The 18,550-nt window shown below is 42.1% G+C and overlaps 1 protein-coding gene across 1 annotated transcript; it reads left to right on the top strand.

The window, feature by feature from the left end:
• The first annotated feature begins 266 nt into the window (after nucleotides 1-266).
• UBL4A (ubiquitin like 4A) lies at nucleotides 267-16,864 on the top strand. Its single transcript, XM_073590940.1, has 4 exons — nucleotides 267-445; nucleotides 13,648-13,753; nucleotides 15,334-15,509; nucleotides 16,642-16,864. The coding sequence occupies exons 1-4, from the start codon at nucleotides 398-400 to the stop codon at nucleotides 16,750-16,752; spliced, it is 441 nt and encodes a 146-aa protein (XP_073447041.1). The 5' UTR covers nucleotides 267-397; the 3' UTR covers nucleotides 16,753-16,864.
• Nucleotides 16,865-18,550: the final 1,686 nt, after the last annotated feature.

Here is an 18,550-nt window from a genome sequence, read left to right as displayed (position 1 = left end):
ACGTTATTATTTTATCATATCTAAACTTTTTGCTAATAGACAAGACAGTTTTATATATTAATGCACCAAATAATATGAGTAGCCATAATAATAGTGCAAGAGCGAACATTTAGTGTCAGGAATGAGGGGAACTCTAATCAAAAGTAATTAAAAAAAGGGAAGAAAAAAAAAAACCCTCAATAAGCGAAATCTTTACTGGAGCGCTGCAGTGCAACTAATACACAGCGCCACCCGCTGGAGCGGAGGAGGGAGTGACGTGTGTGGAAGAAGGCTCCGCCCATGTAGATGCCGGAGCGTTGGTGACGTCACAAGCTGCTTGGAAGACTTCACCCCTGAACTTCCCGACGCTCTACCTGCATAGCCAGAGACTCTATGGTGTTCCCGGCTGGACCCGGAGATGCAGCTTACGGTGAAAGCGTTAAAAGGAAAGGAGACCAGTTTGCAGGTACCGGCGGCGCGGGGAGCAGGACAGGACGGTATACACGGGGGAATGCAGCCGCCTTTGGGTGCGCACTGCTTTACGGCTTGTTGTCCTGCTCCTATAGTAACGTACGGCATATGGCTTTTTCCAGTAAAGGGCTCAGTAATAAGCTGGTCTGGCTAATAGGTACCAGTGGCCCTATATACAGGCGAGAGGGTAAGCCGAACTCATTGCCACACCTTAAAGGGGTCCTCCACTTCTGGAGGCTTTTCCTATTATTTTGGCAAAAAACACTTTTAGCAATTGTATTTCATTAGAAATGTTGCACCGTTTGCTTTTTAGAGTTTATGTGCTTTCCCTGTCTTGCCGGTTGCGGAATGAGGAGTAAACTGAGGATCTGTCTGTGAGCGCACTCATTGTGCCCAACAGGAGACCATGTAACGCTCTTATCAACTGATTTCTATCCACAGGTGACATGAAAAGCTGAGTGTGTCAGGAAGTAAAGAGACTGTAAAAGCCAAACGGTGCAAGCTTTTCAGCCATGTCCAATTGCAAAAATGATTGATGTGGCGCAGTCATACATGATAGCTGTGTGCAGTTCGCCCTTTTAAACCCTTAACGGAAATGTCAAAAAGCTACAGAATTGCGGGTTTATTTTGGTAAAGAAATGCAATAAAAAGCAATCAAAGCTCCGGGGGGCACCAAGATGGTGGTGAGGGGGTCCCCCGACTGCCTTTGCAACTGTACAGAGGGCATTGGGTTCCCGGACGGACGCCCCACCAACATCACACGGATAGAGACTGACATTTATGGGGTTAAACATCAGCAGATGGAGTCGGCGTCGATCACGGATAATAGAGGCGGGTGCTGACTGTAAAACACAGCCGGCATCTGCACTCTCTGGTCCAGGCTCAGTTCCTGATGTCTCAAAGTGCAAAAATGAGCACAAAGCGTGAGATGCAATACAATGATAATATACGGTAACTGTTACATTCCCCGTTACTCCAGAGCTGCTGGTCCCACCCGTCATTGCTGACTCTCCTGCAGCCAATCGCTCACCTCGATGGTCTCATGTCAGAAATTTATGGCCTCGATTCATTATTGCATTTGCTCCTGATTTGCGGGTTTTATTTGCGCCGAACTCCACTTTATATTTCCCCTTTTTTTTTTTCAAGTCTGTTTCTTGTGTTCACTTGTTTTTTTTTTTTTTTGTTTTTTTTTTACATTTGACATTGTGATTCATCACCCCTTTTTTTTTTTTTTTTCCTAAGTCGCAAATTTGCTGCAAACTTACTCCAGTTCCTCTAACCTGGAGTTATTTTTATGTACCATACTCCAGACGTTTTGTGCAGTTTTTTTTTTGTACCGTTTTGCAAAATTCATAAACCGACGCGCAATTTTGAAGAACTTGGGTACAAAAAAACAGACGCGAATAACAGATATACATCAAAAAGTGACTTAAATAAAAAAGCACAAATTATGATTGAAGCAGAGCAAATAATACCTGATTTAAAAAAAAAAAAAATGATGTATTTATTGAATTTTTCTTTGTGATGTTTTTAATTTAAAAAAAAAAAAAAAAAAAACAGGGATAGGATTTGGGGATTTTTCTGTCCCTCCCCCCAAATATAACACAAGATGTGTCAAATCCTCATCTTTATGTCCTCATATTTTTAGGTTCCCCCCCCCTCTCTAGCTCAAGCCGCTCTGCCTGATATCCATGTCCAAGCTGGAGGTGTTTTGCAATTGAGAAAATTCTTTACCCATGTCACACGTTAAAATGCGAGATCATCTGTGAAGACCACTTTAGGCTCCAGCTTTTGTCACCAGGTTTGGCCAATATAAGTTGCGGCCATCACCTTTCAGGGCTGATATACAGTATTCTATAATGCTGTATATAAGCCTCCAACCCCACCTGGAAGAACTGAAAAATAACTTCTATTATACTCACCTGCGGGGCGGTCCGTTCTGAGGGATATCGCATTTCTTGGTCCAGCACCTTCCATCTTCTTGCTTCGTATAGATGATGTGTCCCTGCTGACTCTTCGGCAACGCGCTCCTGCACAGGCATACAGAGAAGTACGCCTGCGCAGGAGCGCGATACAAAGCAAGCAGGAGGACAGCATCGCATGAAGATGGGAGGCGCCAGACCAAGAAGAACGACACCCCTCAGACCAGACCGCCCCGCAGGTGCGTATAATAAAAGTTATTTTTCGGTTCTTCTAGGTCGCTTTGGGGGCAGATATGCTACATTATAGAATGCTGTCTATAAGCCCTAAAAGGCCTCATATAGCCTTCAGTGGCTTGTGAAAGTATTCACCCCCTGGCTTTTTACCTATTTTGTTACATTACAATCTGTGTATAAATATTTTTACAATCCGATTTGTGTGTGATGCATCAGCACTAAATAGTCTAAGATGGTGAAGTGAGAAAAATATAGGCAGAAATTAAACATATGGGATCAAATAACTACGAATTGGCAAGGGAATATGTATTCACCCCTTTTGACATGAAGCCCCTACAAATTTCTGGTGTAAACAATTCCTTTCATAAGTCCCATACTTAGTGACAGATCGTCCACCTGTGTGCAATCTAAGTGTCACATGTCAGCAGCATCGGACTGGCTCACCGGAGAACCGGAGGATTCTCCGGTGGGCCCTGGCATCTGGTGGGCCCTGGCACCTGCTGGCATACAGGGCCAGCAGTTGCCTAGGGCCCCCGCTGCTCCAGGGGCCCCCAGCCAGTGGTGTGTCGCACACCATGCAGCTGCTATGGGGGCCCCTGCCAGCGGAGCAGCAGCGGGTGTCAGGAGGCAGGAGCCCCTGTCCCCGCTGCTAAAGAGAAATGAATATTCACCGCAAAGCAGTGAATATCATTTCAGGTCTCCACCCCCAGAGGCCCCGCCCCCAGCCCAGTAAGCCGCTCTGCAGACTACAGCTGTAAGGCGCTGCCCTCAGTCCTCTCTGCTCCTGGCTCACAGCCAGTGGGCGATGACGTCACTACATCGCGCACCCGCTGTGTGTCTGGCAGAGGGGGCAGCTCCTGACACTGAAGCCGGGATCAGCGTGGGAGCGAGGAGGAGAGGTGAGTATTGTGTTTTGTTTTTTTTTTTTTTTATATCTCTCTCGCTCTCTCTATCTGTCTCTATCTATCTCTCTCTATATATCTCTCTCTATCTCTCTTATATCTATCTATCTATCTATCTCTATCTATTATCTATATCTATCTATTTCTATATATCTATCGCTCTATCTTTATATCTATCTTTCTATCTCTACATCTATCTCTATATCTTTCTATATATATATATATATCTATATCTATCTATTATGTCTATCTATCTCTATATCTATCTATCTTACTCTATCTGTCTCTATATCTATTATCTCTATATTTATTATCTATCTAGCTACCATCTATATCTATCTATCTTTATCTATATATATATCTCTATCTAATATCTATATCTATCTATCTATCCGTTATCTATCTCTATTTCTTTTCTCTGTATCTATCTATCTCTATATCTCTCGCTATCTATCGCTCTATCTCTATATCTATCTCTATATCTATCTTTATATCTATATCTATATATCTATCTATCTCTATATCTATCGCTATATCTATTTCTCTCTATATCTATCTCTATCTCTCTATAGCTATCTATCTATATATCTCTATCTATCTCTATATCTATCTCTATATCTATCTCTCTGTATATCTATCGCTCTATCTCTATCTCTATCTTTCTATCTCTATATATCTATCTATATTTCTCTATCTATTTATCTCTATATCTTTTCTCTGTATCTATCTCTCTCTATATCTATCTCTCTCTCTATATATATATATATATATATCTCTCTATCTCTCTCTCTATATCTATCTATTTATCTCTATCTCTATATCTATCTCTCTGTATATCTATCTATCTATCTCTATATCTATCTATCTTTCTCTATCTATTTATCTCTATCTATATCTATCTCTGTCTATCTATCGCTCTCTCTATATCTATCTTTCTATCTCTATATCTATCTATTATGTCTATCTATCTAGCTATCTCTATTATCTATATCTACCTATCTCTATATCTTTCTATCTTACTCTATCTTTATATCTATCTGTTATCTCTATATTTATTATCTATCTTTATCTATCTATCTATCTATTATCTATATCTATCTCTCTATCTATTTATCGATCTCTGTATCTATCTCTCTCTATCTACCGCTCTCTCTATCTCTATCTATCTTTATATCTATATCTATCTATCTCTATATCTATCTATTATCTCTATATCTATATCTGTTTCTCTCTATAGCTATCTATATATTACCTCTATATCTCTATATCTATCTATCTATCTCTATATCTATCTATCTATCTCTATATCTATCTCTATATCTATCTCTATATCTATCTCTATATCTATCTATCTCTATATCTATCTATCTCTATATCTATCTATCTCTATATCTATCTATCTCTATATCTATCTATCTCTATATCTATCTCTATATCTATCTCTATATCTATCTATCTCTATATCTATCTCTATCTGTTATCTCTATATCTTTCTATCTAACACTATATCTCTCTATCTATCTATCTCTATCTTTATCTATCTATTGATCTATCCATCTATCTCTATATCTATCTATTACATCTATCTATTATCTCTATTATCTATATCTATCTATCCATCTATCTATCTCTATCTATCTCTATCTCTCTATCTATCTATCTATCTATCTTTCTAACTCTATATCTGTCTATCTCTATACATATCTCTATATCTAGCTATTATCTCTATATCTTTCTATATCTATCTCTATATCTATCTATCTCTATCTATTATCTCTATATCTATCTATCTCTATATCTATTTTTATTTATAGCCATCTATCTATATATATTTATCTCTATATCTATATATGTCTATATTATTATTATTATTATTATTATTATTATTATTATTATTATTATATCTGTCTATCTCTATCTATTGTCTATCTCTATCTATTGTCTATCTCTATCTATTGTCTATCTCTATCTATTGTCTATCTCTATCTATTGTCTATCTCTATCTATTGCTATGTATCTCTATATCTATCTATCTATTATCTATTTTCTATCTATCTCTATATCTATCTACCTATCGATCTATCTATATTTTTCTATATCTATCTTTATATCTATCTCTATCTATCTCTATGAATCTTTCTCTCTATATCTATCCATTATCTACTTTCTATCCATTATCTACTATCTATCTCTATATCTATCTATTTCTACATCTATCTTTCTATCTATATCTATCTAACTCTATATCTATATATCTATATTTCATTATACCCTATGAGGGGGTGCATTATTCCCTATGAGGGGGCAGCATTATTCCCTATGAGGGGGGCAGTATTATACCCTATGAGGGGGTGCATTATTCCCTATGAGGGGGTGCATTATTCCCTATGAGGGGGGCAGTATTATACCCTATGAGGGGGGCAGTATTATATTCTATGAGATGGCTGCATTATATTCTATGAGGGGTCTACATTATATTCTATGAGGGGGCTACCCCAACTCCTGCTACATAATTAAGACATGTACAACCTTATATTAGTTTTTTTTTTACCCCGTTTAATTGTTAATTCTCCCTTTGGTTCACTCACCATTGCGTAGCTACAGGATTCGGCAGAGCTGGGAGTAGTGTGGAGACTGCGATCAGCTGGGACCGGTGTCTTTCTGTCCTCGTGGAGCTCCGTGCCTGGATTCAGCTGGGAGAGAGTGAAGCTGCTGGCTGCCTGCCTTGTACCCATTTCCAGCATGCAGATGATCCCAGGATAGGAAACCTGGTGGAGTGTGCGGTGCTGGAGTTGTTCTGGAGATCTTGTGGTCCACATGGAGCTGTAGGGCTACAGGATTCGGCAGAGCTGGGAGTAGTGTGGAGACTGCGACCAGCTGGGACCGGTGTCTTTCTGTCCTCATGGAGCTCCGTGCCTGGTTTCTGCTGGGAGAGAGTGAAGCTGCTGGCTACCTGCCTTGTACCCATTTCCAGCATGCAGATGATCCCGGGATAGGAAAGTTGGTGGAGTGTGCGGTGCTGGAGATGTTCTGGAGATCTTGTGATCCAGGTGGAGCTGAAAGGGTGAGCTGGGCAGGTTTGGACTGACTGTTGGCGTGTCCCCTGATGTCCCTGTCTTGTTGCACCCATGCCCTCCCCCCCAGCAGTGGTGGGAGCACCCTTTATGGAAAGTTGTACATTTAACTCTGCTAAGCTGTGACTTTTCAGTCTTTATAGCTACAAGCTGAGTGTAGTCATGGCCACTGCACTCTGTAAACCTACTCTTATGATTTCAAGGGACGATTTATTATTCTGGAATCATCCGCAATTTCTCATGGACTCCCCTTCTTGGAGCATGATTGCTAATTCAACAATTGAGTACATAAAATCCATTACTTCTGTGAAACCTGTGGAGGTGTACTGCAAGAGAGGTAGTTGAGGAGGAGTCCTGGCACGCCTTCGGAGGAGAGGGTTCAGAACAGCTCTTCCTTCACTCCACTTGGCTAATGTCCGTTCCTTATCTAACAAAATGGAGGAACTGAACTTACTTTGTAACATGAGATCTGATATGGCCAATTCAGCTGCTCTTTGTTTTACTGAGACCTGGTTGAATGACACCATCCCTGATTGTAGTCTGGATCTACCTGGTTTTGTTATCTACAGAGCTGACCGTGATTGTGTAGCTTCAGGTAAACAAAGGGGGGGTGGGGTATGTCTCTACATCAACACTAGCTGGTGCTGTGATGTTAACATACTGGGAAAAGGTTGCTCTCCAGATCTAGAGTACCTTGCACTCAATTGTAGACCATTTTACGCTCCAAGAGAGTTTTCATCTATGGTTCTGGTTGCAGTATATATTCCCCCTCAAGCATCTGTTAAAGCTGCTATTGGTGAATTAGCTTGCAAAATATCAGAATGGGAGAAAGGCTCTCCTGAAGCATTTGTGATCGTAATGGGGGACTTTAACAAAGGAAAACTCAACCTGGATCTCCCCAAATTTACTCAACATATAAACTGCTTCACGAGAGAGAACAATACGCTTGATCACTGCTATACAGTCATAAAAGGGGCCTACAGGGCAGTGAGGAGAGCAGCAGTGGGCTTTTCAGATCATTGTCTAATTCATTTAATTCCAGCCTACAGGCAAAGGTTGAAAACATCCAAACCTACAGTTTATACAAAGAAGACATGGTCTGAGGAGGCAAAATTGCAACTGCAAGCATGCTTTGAATGCACGGACTGGGAGGTATTCCAGGAAACATGCTCGGGTCTGGATGAATGGGTTGATGCAGTGTCCTCATATATCCGTTTTTGTGAAGACACGTTTATTCCATCCAAATCTGTCCACTTTCGGGGAAACAACAAGCCGTGGTTTACAAATAAAGTCAGGTTGATCCGTAAGAGAAAAGAGGAGGCTTATAAAGCAGGCGATATTACTGAATTCAAGAAACTTAGGAACTCGCTATCTAAAGAGATCAAGTTAGCCAAACACGAGTATGCAAAGATTCTGGAGGAAAGGTTCTCATCAAAAGATACTAGATCTGCACGGAGAGGATTAAGAGAGGTCACCAATTATAAAAGCCACCCCACTATAGTGAACCCCAGCAGAAGTCTGGCAGCAGAGTTAAATGAATTCTACTGCAGATTTGAGGCAAGCTCTACACACAGTGGCTATTCATCTCTAAGCTCCTCAGTCTGTTCATATAAAGATCATTCATTGTGCAACACCCAAGTAGTGATCTCCGAGGCAGAGGTGATACGCATCCTGAAGGGACTTAAGGTCAAAAAGGCACCTGGCCCTGATGGTGTATCTCCAATGTGTCTGAAAGTATGTGCTACCCAGCTTGCCCCTATACTGACAAATATATACAATGTGTCACTGAAAGAGTGCGTTGTACCTCAGTGTTGGAAAAATTCCACAATTATCCCTGTCCCCAAGAAAGTGGGATCCTCTGAGTTGAACGACTATAGACCAGTAGCACTCACATCTGTAGCTATGAAAGTCTTCGAAAGAATTATGATGTCCCACCTGATAAAATTCACGCAGAAGCTATGGGACCCGCTTCAGTTTGCCTATAAGGAGAATCGTTCGGCAAACGACACTGTCAATCTGGCACTGAAGTACATTTTGGATCATACAGATGAACTGCACTCATATGTCCGGATTCTTTTCATGGACTTTAGCTCAGCGTTCAATACCATTGATCCGAATTTACTTCATAAGAAAATGGTAGCTCTTGGAGTCCCTCTCAACTTATGCTTGTGGATTTATAACTTCCTGACAGCCAGGATACAGAGTGTAAAAGTTGGACCATTCACTTCGGACACCTTGGTCACAAACATCGGGGCACCTCAGGGGTGTGTTTTGTCCCCGTTACTGTTTTCTCTCTATACGAATGATTGCATCTCTTCAGCAGACTCAGTAAAAATCTTGAAATTTGCCGATGATATGACACTGATTGGTCTCATCAGGGGAAATGCTGAAGACTTGTATCGGAGTGAGGTGGAAAGAATATGTGACTGGTGTAAAGCCAATAATCTTGTACTCAACACTAAAAAAACTGCTGAGATGGTTGTGGATTTTAGGAAAGATCAACATGAGATACTTCCAATCTACATCCATGACGAAGTGGTTCTTAGGGTCACAGAGACCAAATTCCTTGGTGTTATCATCTCTCATGATCTTAAATGGGGGAAAAACGTGGATGCTGTTATAAGAAAAGCACAACAGAGGATGTTCTTCCTGCGTCAGCTGAAAAGATATGGTTTGTCTAAGAATCTGCTGATCTTATTCTTTAATGCTGTCATCAGATCTGTGACTTGTTCCTCTCTGATAGTCTGGTATGGGGGAGCCACTGCGCATGACAAACTCCGCTTACAAAGGACTTTCAGAACAGCAGAGAGAATTATAGGCTCCCCCCTGCCTAAAATCCAGGATCTTTATGATAAGAGTATTCGATCCCACGCATTGAAAATTTCATCCGATCCCTCTCACCCGGGACACTCCTCATTCCAACTACTCCCTTCAGGACGTCGCTTCAGAGTCCCCAAATGCAGTACCAACCGCCATATGAACAGCTTCTATCCACTCTCTGTTCAACAATTAAATCGTCATGTGTAGACTATATACTGTATCTGTCTTGTTAGATGTTACTTGTTGTATCTGTTGTTATATATTATGTTGCCTCTTTGCCACAAAGAATTCCTTGTATATATGTAATATGTACTTGGCGATAATAAATTTGATATTATACCCGGATATTAGCGTGTTTTACCGCACAATTGGTGGTCTGGTATTTAACTCTATGCAGCTACATAGTGGGCCCCAAGAATGATTTTCTCTGGTGGGCCCAAGGTGTTCCAGTCCGACGCTGCATGTCTGTCAGTATATACACTTTACCTTTTCTAAAAGGCCACAGAGGCTGCAACACCATTAACAAGAGGCAGCACTAACCAAACACCATGAAGACCAAGGAGATCTCCAAACAAGACAGCGAGAAAATTGTTGAGAAGAACAAGTCAGGGTTAGGCTATAAAAAAAAAAAAAAAATAATCCCAATCTCTGATGATCCCCCGGAGCACCATCAGGGTGTGTGCACACTTATGCGGTTTTTTCGCATTCTTTAAGCGTGTTTACTGGCAAAAATGCTTACAAGAAGCATCCCATTCATTTTAATGAATTCTGCACTGTTTGTGCATAGTGATGTTTTTTTTTTTTTTCCACTAAAAAAACGCATTGAGGTAAAAAACACAGCATGCTCATTAATTTCGCGGAAAAATCCACATTTCTATCTATTTTCTATGAGACTGGGGATGCTCCGGAAAAAAAAGCGCGTTTTCAGTTACGAATTTTCTGCATACGTGGGTACATACCCTCAAGTCCATTATCATCAAATGGAAAGAACATGGTACCACAACAAACCTACCTAGAGAGGGCGCACACCAAAACTCTCAGCCTGGGCAAGGAGGAGGGTATTAATCAGAGAGGCAGCAAAATAGACCAAAGGTAACCCTGAAGGAGCTGCAGAGTTCCCAAGCAAAGTCTGGAGTATCTGTCCATACGATCACAATAAGCCGTACACTCCATAGAGGTGGTCTTTAAGGAAGTGTGGTCAGAAAAAAGCCTTTACTTACACACAAAACTGTAAGGCTCGTTTTGAGTTTGCCAAAAGATATGTGGGAAACTCCCAAATGTATGAAGGTGCTGTAGTCAGATGAGACCAAATTTAACTTTTTGGCCACCGAGATAACTGCTATGTCTGGTGTCAAACCAACACAGATCGTCACCCCAAGAACATCATCCTCACAGTGAAACATGTTGGTGGCAGCAGGGACAGGGAAAATGGTCTGAGTTGAGGGGAAGATGGATGGTGCGAAATACAGAGAGATTTTTGAGCAAAATCAGTTTGTCAGTGACTTGATACTGGGATGGAGGTTCACCTTCCAACAAGACAATGACCCAAAGCACACTGCTAAAGCAACACTTGAGTAGTTTAATGGGAAATCTGTAAATGTTTTGGAGTGGCAAAGACCAGACCTTAATCCGATTGAGAATCTGTGGTCAAACTTGAAGATTGCTGTTCACCAGAGGAAAATATCTTAGTTGGAGGAGCTAGAACAGTTTTGCCTTGAGGAATGGGCAAAAATCCCAGCTGCAAGATGTGGAAAGCTGAGAGACTCATTCAAAGACACTTGCAGCTGTAATTGCTGCTAAAGGAGGTGCTACAAAGTACTGACTTTAGGGGGGGTGAACAATTATGCACACTGAAGTTTTCAGTTATTTTGTCTCATTTGTTGTCTGCTTCACAAAAAATTTTCCCAGCTGTAGGCATGTTCTTTACATGAACTGATGCAAAGCCTGATGACCCAAAGTGACACTGGTGCAAAAGGCACTATGTACCCCGACCCCAGGGTTGTCCCAACCACGGATACGCTGGAATTGGGCCGCCATAAATTAAGCCCACGGGTTTAGAGCTGCGAAGTCACCAGCACTTATATCCCTTTTGTAATGTTTCATTTGTGGCTTTTGCTTTCCCTAAACAGGTGATTAATGTTAAGGTATCTGTTGGATCTCTAGATTGGAGCGTGGTGTATAGCAGTTGGGACATCCAGATCATATTGATTAATTTGGTGCTTCCCACCACTGGGAATGGTGATCTAGACCAGGCGCCCAGCTTATGTTTTAGCTTTATAAGATCGGGTTAGGATTTAAGCTCTCGCAGTCATTTACTTGTGCTCTTATATTAATGCCAAATAGGTACAGTTAGGTCCATATATATTTGGATAGAGACAACATTTTTCTAATTTTGGTTCTAGACATTACCACAATGAATTTTAAACAAAACAATTCAGATGCAGTTGAAGTTCAGACTTTCAGCTTTCATTTGAGGGTATCCACATTAAAATTGGATGAAGGGTTTAGGAGTTTCAGCTCCTTAACATGTGCCACCCTGTTTTTAAAGGGACCAAAAGTAATTGGACAATTGACTCCAAGGCTATTTCATGGACAGGTGTGGGCAATCCCTTCATTATGTCATTCTCAATTAAGCAGATAAAAGGCCTGGAGTTGAGGTGTGGTATTTGCATTTGGAAGGTTTTGCTGTGAAAAAAACAGCGGTCAAAGGAGCTCTCCATGCAGGTGAGACAAGCCATCCTTAAGCTGCAAAAACAGAAAAAACCCATCCGAGAAATTGCTACAACATTAGGAGTGGCAAAATCTACAGTTTGGTACATCCTGAGAAAGAAAGCACTGGTGAACTCATCAATGCAAAAAGACCTGGGCGCCCACGGGAGACAACAGTGGTGGATGATCGCAGAATAGTCTCCATGGTGAAGAGAAACCCCTTCACAACAGCCAACCAAGTGAACAACACTCTCCAGGAGGTAGGCGTATCAATATCCAAATCTACCATAAAGAGAAGACTGCATGAAAGTAAATACAGAGGGTTCCCTGCACGGTGCAAACCACTCATAAGCATCAGGAATAAAAAGGCTAGTCTGGACTTTGCTAAAAAACATCTAAAAAAGCCAGCACAGTTCTGGAAGAACATTCTTTGGACAGATGAAACCAAGATCAACCTCTACCAGAATGATGGAAAGAGAAAAGTATGGCGAAGGCATGGTACAGCTCATGATCCAAAGCATACCACATCATCTGTAAAACACGGCGGAGGCAGTGATGGCTTGGGCATGCATGGCTGCCAGTGGCACTGGGTCACTAGTGTTTATTGATGATGTGACACAAGACAGAAGCAGCCGAATGAATTCTGAGGTATTCAGAGCCATACTGTGTGCTCAGATCCAGCCAAATGCAGCCAAACTGATTGGTCGTCGTTTCATACTACAGATGGACAATGACCCAAAACATAAAGCCAAAGCAACCCAGGAGTTTATTAAAGCAAAGAAGTGGAATATTCTTGAATGACCAAGTCGGTCACCTGATCACAACCCAATTGAGCATGCATTTCACTTGTTAAAGACTAAACTTCAGACAGAAAGACCCACAAACAAACAGCAACTGAAAACCACCGCAGTGAAGGCCTGGCAGAGCATCAAAAATGAGGAAACACAGTGTCTGGTGATGTCCATGAGTTCAAGACTTCAGGCAGTCATTGCCAACAAAGGGCTTTCACCAAGTACTAGAAATGAACATTTTATTTACAATTATTTAATCTGTCCAATTACTTTTGGTCCCTTTAAAAACAGGGTGGCACATGTTAAGGAGCTGAAACTCCTAAACCCTTCATCCAATTTTAATGTGGATACCCTCAAATGAAAGCTGAAAGTCTGAACTTCAACTGCATCTGAATTGTTTTGTTTAAAATTCATTGTGGTAATGTCTAGAACCAAAATTAGAAAAAAATGTTGTCTCTGTCCAAATATATATGGACCTCACTGTAAGTAGTTGTGAGAGGCATCATCATCAATATCACCTAACATTGCACGTCTCAGGGACTCTGCGGCATGTAGATGGGGGGGTCTCTGGCACGTGCAAGGGATTTCTGCAGCACATAGAAGGGGGTCTCTGTGGCCCATGCACACATTTGCAGGCTTCATTCATATAAATAAGACAGTCACAGAAATATTGGCATTAAGTTTCATTCCTCGCACGTCGTCAATCACTAAGTTACTTTATTAATCTTCTATTTGGCTTTTCCAGGTCTCTGAAAGTGACACAATTCTAGCAGTGAAAAGACAAGTGGAAGACAAGTTACAGGTGCCGGTATCGCAGCAGAGATTACTGTTTAGGGGTAAAGCCCTGTCAGGTGCGGACCCGTGTGTGTGTGTGTGTGTGTGTGTGTGTGTGTGTGTGTGTGTGTGTGTGTATTTTATGGTTGCTTAAAAAAAAAAAAAAAAGTCTGATCCCATTCTGATGAACTATATAGCATGTGTTCTTCACAGACATATTAGTTATTAGCATAGGAAATTGTTAATGTTCTTGTAAATTTTACTCCCTGCTGATGTATAAACCAAATGACTATATATGAATGGATGAAAAATTGGACTTTTTTATGTTTGTGTGAATTTAGCCTTATTGTGGAGAATGTCTGCAGCCACAAATCTACACCAAATCCTGCAGCTAGGACAGAGCAGCCGCCTCCTTTGACCTCTCCATGGTTTTCTTGTCTCGCCCTTTTGACTGTTTCTGTACAATTCTGCTTCCTACAATGACGTCGTGACCTATGTGACTGTAGGTGTCATGGGGCCGAGTTATACAGAGACAGGCTGAGGACTAAGCCATCACCAGGCAAGTGGACACAGTTTTGTGATGGGGTGACCGAGGGAGCTCTCTGTCTCTAAATGCTCAGACTTTATGGTCAGCATTGACTTTAGCGTCTCAAGGGGTTAAACATCTGAGATGGGCTTTCTTTTTTCCTGTAGTTTACTCCCACCATGATTGTCTGCACAGCTGCCTGCCCAGAAAGTATATGGCAACAGCAGATGCTCAAGAGTTGGAGGAACCTGGCGGTGACTACATAATATGGGGGGGGATTTTGCTGCATAAAAAAAAAACCCAAGTGGGGGCATATCGGAAAGATTGTTAGGTCATCAACTACGCCATGATGGGTAAAAAGACAAAAGGAACCCGTCATGTCCAATAATGCTTTTTACCTGCAGATATAATCGTCTGCCTGCCTGCTGGAGTAGCAGCTACAGGGAGAAAATGAACTCATATCCTCCCTCCAGTCATCAAGGTGGTGCAGGGGGCGGTTACTACTGACTACAGTGTGAGCGCGGCTGTAACTTCTCGGCACTTGTATTGACAACCTGCTCTGTACACACACTACAGAGTGAGCTGTCAGTCAGATATACTCACATTTTAGTGAGCGGTGACTGTAAGCGAGTGGTTGCCAGAAGAATAAATCTTTCTTTGGCAGTTAGGAGGATGTTTGCAGGGCTCCTGTCTGGCGACTAGCCCAGAATCAGTGCACTCATCTCTAGTAGTCACCATCTTGTCTGCTCTTTTATTCCATATCCTTGTCTACCTGTCCTGCACGCTCTGCTGTAGCACGTTGAGGGAGATGTAGTTGTGGAACAATCGATTTGCAGGACTCCAGGTCAGTAATATGTCACCTCTGGACAGAAGCCATGCCAATCTCCTTACCTTCCTTCTTACCTTTTGGTTAGTCAGACTGGGACGACATCATCATTCCATCACACCTCAATGATGAGGTCACGTCGGCCCGAGCCGGGAAGTAAGGCAATTGACTTCCAGAAAGTGGTGAAAGATTACTGACCTGGCAAAAGAGGGATCAGAAAAGGACAGAGAAAAGTGACTTTGTTTTAAAAAGTTAATAATGAATCCTACTTTATCTTAGTTGATGACTAATTTTTTACTTTTCAGATGAACATAGTCTTTCTTTTTACTCCATCGGAGCTGGTGCAAGACTGAACCTAATGGTGAAAGATCGGTCCTCACTGGAGGTCGGTGGGAACACCGTTTGGAAATCCCTGGCAGTGATCCTGGGGAAGCACTTTAGTCCCACTGATGCAGAGAGGATTCTGGAGTATGTACAAAAGGTGAGTACCTTCTATGTCCTACCTTGTACTATGTATTTTACTTATCCTTGTTTTTCAGACTATAAGAAGCACCACAAATTTTCAAGAGGAACATAAAGCAAAAAAATGTAATTCATCAAATGGGAGTTAGTCTTACGGCGGTGGTGGAGCAAGGTCACAGGAGGTGTTCGGAGGTGCAATGCTGCGGCATATTGCTGCGAGTCCCATCCCAGACTGTTAGAAGGGTGTGTTTGGTTGCACTCGGGCTTTGCCAACATTTTGTGAAAGCCTGGAGCCTCCACACTTACACGGTTTCAATGCGGTGGAGTCTGGAAAAATGGCCTCCAGAGGCGGCGCATGGGTAGATTTCGATCTTGGTGTCGAGATCTCAATCTGTGCATGCGTCGCCTCTGGGGGCCATTTTCCCGACATCCACCACAGTGAAATCATGGAAGCGCGGCAACTCTGGGCTACCAGAAAATGTTGGTGGAGCCCCTGCACCGCTGAACACCCCCTTCTCCCAGCTATGGGCTCTCCGCATCGCCCAACTCCTGCTGCGGCTTCCTGCCCGGTAAGCTATATTCAAACTATAAGCTGCTCCCCCATTTTCCACCAAAATTTGGGAGGGGGGGGGAAGTGTCTTATAGTCTGAAAAATACAGTATATGTCGCCATCATGTTCTGAAGCACTTCACAGACATTATCATCGCTGCCACCATTGTGACTCATGGTCTACATTCCCTATCTATATGTCTTCGGCGTGTATTTGTGGCACATAGCAGTGTAATATATCTAGGGACTGTCCCGGTTTTCACACTATGTAATTTATCATTCTCAATTACTGAATGGATTTTTTTCTCTTGGTTAGCATTCGGCCATGACTATAGCTTCTGGAACTTCATCTCTCGTTACTTCCCTCCTGCCCTTGTCCAGTGACTTACCTGCCTTTGACTAATAATAATATTACTACAATACATGTAAATGGTTGTAGCTTAGAGACCAGACTTTTGCAGGACCTACAGTCTGCTCTCCCCAAGCCTCAGTGGCTAATAACAGAAAACAACAGTTGGTATTCAATTGCCCAGAAAATAGAGATGAACATTCAGCATCTGCACCAAAGACCTAATGACGTTCCTCGTCTTCCCTCTTTTCAGGACTACGAGCGCAGCCTCTCTCTTCTCAGCCTGGATGATATAGAACGACTGGCTACACGAATACTTCACCCACAGCTGCCAGAAGCCATAGATATCGGATTCCTGGACTGAAATATTAAGAATCATCCCCGCCCTCCATCCCCCCCCAATCCATACACCCTTATTATCCGTTCCTGTACATAGTTGGGAGCACAAGTGTAATAAAGATACCAAATGACCAGGAGCAGAGTCCATGACTTTATTTCAGGAAGCTTTTACTTTTTTCTCTCCCTCTCTCTCTCTATCTATCTATATATATATATTTTTTTTTTATATTATTTGACTTTCAAGCTCAAAAGTTTTAAAGTAAAAAAAATTAAATAAAAATGGCCACTTTCCGTATGTCTTAGGCATGCTGGCATCAATGTAATATTTCAGGCACTTGTGAAATATAATTTAGGTGCACATGATACAAAATGTTATATAAAATACATTTTCCAAAACTTGGTACACTGACTAAAATGCATAAAAATATATATTATGTACATGTAAACATGAAACTTCATCACTGTATACAGTCAACCCCTGTATCAGATCTGTCTCCTGGATTCAGAATAAGAACTATCGTTTGCTATGGGCATCACCATACACCCAATCTGTGCCTGATGATCACCCACAAGCCCGTGTCGTGGTCAAACCGCGACACGAGCCCGGTTGCCTGTCTCCTACTTATGAGGCTGAGTTTTGGTCAGGAGACCTGTGGACGGTCCGTGCAGTACATACTATAAATGCACCAGATTCAGAAAAACCTGATGTTTTTGACTGGATGAACATGATTCCAGACAATGTTAGGATTTAAAAAAAAACAAAAGGAAGACTCAAAAGAATACTATTCTTCTATCTGATGATCATTTGTAACAGTTAAAGGGAATCTGTCGCCCCATTTTTTTCAAGTATCAGCTGCCGGCACCGCCATCAGGGGCTTATCTACAGCATTCTGTAATGCTGTAGCTAAGCCCCCGATGTAACCTGAAAGATGTGAAAAATTAGTTATATTATACTCACCCAGGGGCGGTCCGGGTCTGGTCCGATGGATGTCGCGGTCCCGCGTGGCGCCTCCCATCTTCTAACGGTGATGTCCTTTTCTTTGCTTCCTGTCGTGGCTCCTGGGAAGAGCAGAGTACTGCAGTGCGCAGGAGCCACGACAGGCAGCAAAGAAGAGGACATCACCGTTAGAAGATGGGAGGCGCCGGACGGCAACACCCATCGACCAAGACCGGACCCGGACCGCCCCTGGGTGAGTATAATATAAATAATTTTTCTTATCTTTCAGGTTACATCGGGGGCTTAGCTACAGCATTACAAAATGCTGTAGATAAGCCCCTGATGGCGGTGCTGGCAGCTGATTCTTGAAAAATGGGGTGACAGATTCCCTTTTAATAGTTTTCTAGGACTTTGATAATCAATGTCAATGAATGGGATTGAACTGCAATACTGGCCATGGCCACTATAGAATGTCTGGCGCTATGCCTGGTAAAGAATGACGGACAGGAGAGGCACAGACCCCCCCCCCCCCTCGATCAGCTGATCGTAGAAGTTCTGACAGTCTGACACCCACTATCAAAGCCCTAGAAACCCATTAAATCTCCTTCACATGCATTTTCAAACAAGATTCAAGTCCTACAGAGAAGGCTAGAAAAAAAAAATTACATATATTGTGTTTGTAGACTTATACAATACTTTGCTCTAAAGTTTAAAAGCACAACTCCACTTTTGCATGCTTGTGTGATGTGAACGTCTCCTGGTGAGAAGCTGTTGCCTGCTCGGTGGTACAGTTGTTGTGACAAATATACCACACCAGGACGGTATAGTGCACAGGTTGCATCACGTACCGAGAGACAAAAGTGTAGGTATGCGCTAAGTAATATCG

The sequence above is a fragment of the Dendrobates tinctorius genome, unplaced genomic scaffold, assembly GCF_039654945.1.
Source record: "Dendrobates tinctorius isolate UK_male_01 unplaced genomic scaffold, ASM3965494v1 ptg000120l, whole genome shotgun sequence".
Taxonomy (NCBI): Eukaryota; Metazoa; Chordata; class Amphibia; order Anura; family Dendrobatidae; genus Dendrobates; species Dendrobates tinctorius.
This window is presented reverse-complemented; position numbering and strand designations above follow the sequence as displayed.